We start from the raw sequence: 6,000 nt of genomic DNA, 5'->3' as shown, positions 1-6,000 counted from the left end.
GCTGCCCACACCTGAGATGACAGCGCTGGAGAGGAAATTTTCAAGGTAAGCATTGCTTCAAAAAGGTAAGTGCGACCTGGGACAGTTCAGAGGCTATCCATTGTGGAATGCACTAGCCCTGACTGCGGGGGGTATTTTTAGTGAAAAATCGTTTCCGAGGCCGGAACTCCGCTTTAATGTGTATATACAGGGTGACACAAAGCAGATATATGAAGAAATTGTGCAGGTGTATTTTTACCTGTGTTTATGGCACCTTGGTGCACTGCTTAAAACAATGTGCAGTAACATACTTGAGGTATTGTAATTCAACAATGTGAATGGGTCCTAGTGAGAGAAGTTATGAAATAATAAAATAGCAGAAAAAAACTGAGTTCTAGAAAAAACAGAAATACCTTTCTACAAGTGTAGCTACATTTTCATAAATCAATCTAACCTAGTAACTCAATAAAAGTTTGCAACTCTTAACTGCAGTTTAGTAGTTTGAGAAAGTTTGAACTCCACAGTGATCAATGATTGCCTATGGAATCATGCTGAGCTCAGAAATATTCATTGCAAGAATTAGTGACTATGCCAAGGGAAAGGTAGTGTGTTTGGTAGATAAAACCTTGTTAAAAAATTAAAGGTATGGTGAAAAAAAGTGTAATTGCTCTAAATATATGGGGGAAGAAAATGAGGTGAGTAAAAATAGAGAATGGCTAGACATAACAGACTGACAGTTGCGCAGCTCTGTAATCCTTAAAGCTGAATTCCATGTATGCATTCTTTTTTTGCATAGCTTCATTCACTGTAGTAGTTGCAGCCAGTGCTGGGACAAGGTCATCTAGCACTCAGGGCGAAAATGCCAAACTGCGTTTCCCCTAACATACAGTATATATGCATTATAAGTCAGCAACCCCCCTAAAAAAATAAATCACGCACTAATCTGCAAGCTAACTCCCTAAGCATTTATTCTCTCTGCAAACTAAAACTCTCCCCAAACATAAAATTCCCCCCTCCTTCCAGTACAAATCACCCCTTCCTAAAATTCACCTCCTAACACAACCCCTCCCCCCCCCCCCAGATTTCCTCATAAGCACAAATACTCCCCCCAACACATATTCCCCCTACTAGCCCAAATCACCACCAGTCACCCCTATTAGCACAAATCCTCCCCCATCCCCTGCCTAATACAAATTCCCCCCCCCCCAAAAAATGTAGGTTACTAGCATAAATCCTATCCCTCCTCGCAGTTCAAATCCCACGCTTCCTAGCACCCCCAATAACCACCCTGCACAACCCCTCCAATCCTCCTACCACAAATCTCCCCCCCCCAAACCACCCACCTAGTACTAATGATTATTACTTTGACCCCCCCCCCCCCATGTCCCCAGTGCAATTCCTACCTCCCTCACCACACAGACCTCAGATACAGTGGGCCAGATGGCTGTATGATGTCCTTCCTCCTAGTCTCCTCCTCATCTTTAAACATCAGAGTTGAGAAGGAGTCTAGGGCAAGTTGACTTTTAACACTTTTGCAAGGCAGCTGGCATTGAGAGATGCTGGCTGCTGCAGGGGTATGGAATCGTGGCTCAGGGACACCACTCATGGTCAGATTAAACTTTACAGAGTTTGCTTACCTGCCCCTACCCACATTTTTTTCTTGGTTGGAGATGGGAGTGAGTAAAAAAAATCCTGAACAGTCCCAATGCAGGAGCACTACAGTGGCAAGAGGAGGAGCTGGAGGGAAGGGAGAGCACAGCCCACCCCTTCTCCCAGCTTTCTTCTGCTCTCCAAGTTTGGTTTGTCATTTCCCGTGCTAAGCTGGCAGGAGTAGTGATGCTGCTGTCACTACTCCTGTCAGCTTGTAGCAGCAGGAACTCTCCAGGGGATGTCACCTTACCTCACATGATACCAGCACCCGGAGAAGCCGCCCCTCCTGCAACTCCTTTTCCTGCCGTGGCTGCTGTTACTGCAGTGATTCTCTTCAGGTCCCCTGCCAGTGCCAAGCAGTTTAACTCCTGCATAGTAACCACAGGGACTGTTTGTTGCAGTAGAGATTGTGACATCACCGCCCTGCCTCTCCAATTTGCCTTGCAATAACTGGGGAAAACGTTGATCAAAGTCCGTGAGCCAAAGAGGAGAGAGAGGGGGTGGGACCTAGCTGCGGCTCTGTGTCTGAACGGACACATAGAGCTGTGGCTCGGCTCAGGTGCCCCCATAGCAAGCTGCTTGCTATGCATGTGTACATCATACCAAGCTATAAAGTACGTATTAAGGATAAGCTAGGGTTCAGGCTGAACCCATGGGAAGATGATATATGATAGCAGCCTCCTGAGGCATACAGCTGTGGCCGCGAAAATCCCTGCTCAGCCTCAGCAAGTAAAAATGGGGGAGAATTCTGGTGACATCATTGACCTAATATGCCCCAGCTTAGCTTATCCTTTCTAAGTATGAAATAAAGATCATACCTGGAGTTCAGCTTGAAGGTAGCACAGTAGATTTAGTTGGGATGCAGTGGGCATCTGCAGTACCTGTGTAGGTGAGGGGAGAGCTCAGGAGGTACAAAGTGATGTACAATGATCAGTTCAGTGAACTTTCACATGGGAATACAGAGGAAGGACTTCTGCACAATTTAGTCCTCCTGGTTCTGCCTGCTGGGATTCCCCTGGAACCAGGAACCTACCACTATTGAGTTGAATTAACTTTCCTTTCCTAGAAGGTAAGACTTGGGCAGCCTGAGCTAGGTAGCATTAGGACTGTATATGTGTTTTAGGAGATACTATGAATTATGGACTGTAATGCTGCAAGTCTTCAGTACTGTTAACCATTTAATGCCTGGTTTGAAGTCTGTTCAAAGGGGCCCATTAAGGTACAAGGCACATCCAAAAACAGGGCCTGTAATACACACATGAGTATGAAGAGGAGAAGCTAAGGGAGCCACGAGAAAGAGTTAACTGTACAGAGGAGATGGTGGGAAGGCATGCCCAACATGTGATTGCTATGGGTAGCCAGCACTGGTGGGAATTCTTTAGCAGCCAGATAGTGGGAGAGTGATTCTGGGCATGGGTTCTCTGGTTAGCGAAGGGGTTGGTTCTCCCACTCCCTCCCTAGCGGTAGGTTCCATCACGGCATTGGGGACCACAACTGTAGCACATAGACCCCATGGACCAAGCTGTAGGTACGGGAAAGCCGAAGGAATTTATTTGTGCTTAGATAGAGGTCTGCACTTCGTGCACGGGCAGGATCTCTACTACATAACTGGGATCGAGGAGGCAGGAAAGCTAAGCTAGAGAAGCAGGACACAGGCTCCGCTCCACAGTGTCGCCCTCAAAAAAATGCATTCAGGAAGATGAGGGGTATAGTGTCACAGAAAGAGTGTCTCACAGTAAAAAAGCCTCAAGTTTAACGTGTATCTGTGCAAGGTGGACAGCTCACTTCTATGTACGGAGTGCCGTCCTAATGCTGATTCTTGCATGACTGTGGCTGCGCTTGGTCGCAGGCATTATGGTGCGCATTTACGAAGAGTTACCTGTCTACGGGTCATGTAGTCCATGCCCACAGGCCAGGGATGGAACATACATAATTATATTAGTTCAGGCTGGAGCAACATAGTTAGGGAAAAATAGTCATACTTGGATTTCACCTTTGAGAAAATGGCCTCCTTCAGTAAGACAACATCCATGGTGGCATAGGGATTCTTAAAAAGGCTCCTTCTAGAGTTGTTTCTGCTGCCTATTGGCATAACAGGGTATAAAGTTTCAATAGGCAAGTTTTATGACATCAGAAGTTTTGTGCCTACAGGCTCTGAGCTATAAATTTAGCTTGGATTTTAATATACTGTGGTCAGATCAGTGAATCATGACTGGCTGCTGTAGGTCATTGCTGTTTGTGCCTTTGCCATATTAAATAAATTCACCTTAGAAAAGATTATTATAGTTGTAGAACAAAAATGTTTACATGTTTACATTAAGATATTTTTTCAGAAAATTGAAAAAAATATTATTAGGTATACTTACTAAAGAGTTCAACATTAGTAGATGATGTTTAATTGTTCAAATTGTTTTATTAAATGACAGTTTTCTGTAATTAAAGTGGTTGTACAGTCAGTGAGTACCATTACTGCCAGCACCTCTGTTATAACAAGGTATAATACACACTGTCAAAGTTTATTTTAAATATATATGCTGCTAAACAACCCTATTTCAGAGCACTGCTATGCAGTCACCTGATCTCCCGCTGCTCTCCTCCCCCGATCTTAAGGACTACAGCGGGAGGGGCTGAGATGTTTCTCTGACATCAGCCGGAAGGTCATGGGACCGATGTGCTGTCCGTTTAGCCCCCCCCCCACTGTAGTCCTTAAATCGAGGGAGGAGAGCAGCGGGAGATAACATGACCACAGCGATGCTCTTAAATAAGGTATTTAGCAGCATCATTTAAACAAACAAACATTGACACTGTCTATTATACCTTGTTATAACAGAGGGGCTGGCAGTGATGATACTCACTGACTGTACTGGCACACAAAATAGCGGTGGGAGGGGAGGGGAGGGGCAGGTTTGGAGATTGCTCTCACACTAAGAACTGACAGGCAGGGAAGGAGGTGGAGAGGGGAGAGACTCTAACACAGCGGGATGATGGAGGCACATAAACTGACCACAGTATCATGGATCAGCAGCCATGATTACTGTGGTCAGTTCACATAGAGAACACAGAAACAGGCAGGATCAATCAGGTATTTTACAGCATAGGACAAATTACACAACACATGCACTATGCTGTTTAACATGCTTTTTTTTTTTTTTTTTTAGACTTTCAACCTCTTTAACATGCAATTCCACACTCAAAGACTCATATTGTACACAATAATTTATTAGTATATACAGAACAACATTTCAGTGTTACTTTTAATGTGGAAAGTTATTGCTATTTCATATCACTATACAGTATATAGTCCAGCTAAATTAGCAAGATATACAGAGTCCTAGACAAAAAGTTGACAATGTGCCACAGTTAGAGGGAATGCAACTGGTGTTGGAGATCCGATGTGCGTTGTAGTGTATTAAAGAACCTCTTCACTTGAAAATGGATCATTGGGACATTGGGACGTTCCCTTATTTATTGAAACATCATATGAGGGCCCCTAAAATGGTAAGCAATGAATGCTGCAGCTTGGTTTCATTTTGCCATCATTATATGCCTCTGATTTCCCCATGTGGCATCTCAGGCCAATAGAAAAAGGTAAAACCCTGTCAAAATTTCATCTCATTCAAACAGCTTTCATTCTGGCTTGATTCTGGCTTGTCATTGACATCTCCGTTGCTTAATTTTTCCTCTATTTGAAACCCTACATTTACTTCTCCATCCACTGGATCAGCCTTATTTTCTGTTTTGTCGCCAGTGAAACGTAACATCAATCTGTAACCTAAAAAGCAAATGATATTATACAATATTAGTATTGTCTTAAATGGACTCCATTAAATGTTACCTCCATTCTTACCCAACATAGCCAATGTTAAAAACAGGAAAAAGTCATCTTCTAGTCCTTCGGGGCCATGCTAGACTCTGAGAGGGGTGCATCTCTTTAGCCTGCTGACAGTAAAGTGCCTGCTGCTGAACTATTATGTGGCCTGATACTCAGATGGGTACTGATTCCAAGGATAGACTTAGCCTAAGCTTAGCTAGGTAAGAAGGGGCATCACAGGGCCCCATGTGCTTAACTTCAGTGTCTTTATATTGGTCATAGACCTTCAAAAAAACATTTGTATATCGCTACCCATTTTAACCAGTTCTATAATTATATATTTTTTAAAAAATAACTAAAAGGCTAAAATTTTTTTTTTAGGTTTGGATACATTGGTAAGAAGTTAGAACCACCATCAAGATTTATTCCTGTCTTTGGAAATAAACTCTCTCTAAAGCTGGATACACACTATCCAACTTTTGTGGTTAGATTTCCTTCAGATTTACCTTTTCTATGTAGTGCAAGGGCCTGCCAGATTGCATACAAATTGCAAGTGTTTA

At 43.4% G+C, this 6,000-nt stretch overlaps 1 protein-coding gene across 1 annotated transcript in view; it reads right to left on the bottom strand.

Moving 5' to 3' along the window:
- Nucleotides 1-5,126: 5,126 nt before the first annotated feature.
- The window catches only part of LOC309545177 (ileal sodium/bile acid cotransporter-like), a gene marked incomplete at its 5' end in the record, with an annotated part of 32,585 nt that continues 31,711 nt past the window's right edge, over nucleotides 5,127-6,000 (bottom strand). The window contains one exon of the mRNA XM_082244315.1: nucleotides 5,127-5,401. Coding sequence (XP_082100441.1) covers nucleotides 5,229-5,401 — 173 coding nt within the window. The 3' untranslated portion in view covers nucleotides 5,127-5,228. The remainder of the gene's footprint in view (nucleotides 5,402-6,000) is intronic.

Source organism: Pelophylax lessonae (genome assembly GCF_965119305.1).
Source record: "Pelophylax lessonae genome assembly, chromosome: 2".
NCBI lineage: Eukaryota > Metazoa > Chordata > Amphibia > Anura > Ranidae > Pelophylax > Pelophylax lessonae.
Note: the sequence above shows the minus strand (reverse complement) of the source record. Positions and strands in the feature narration are given on the sequence as shown.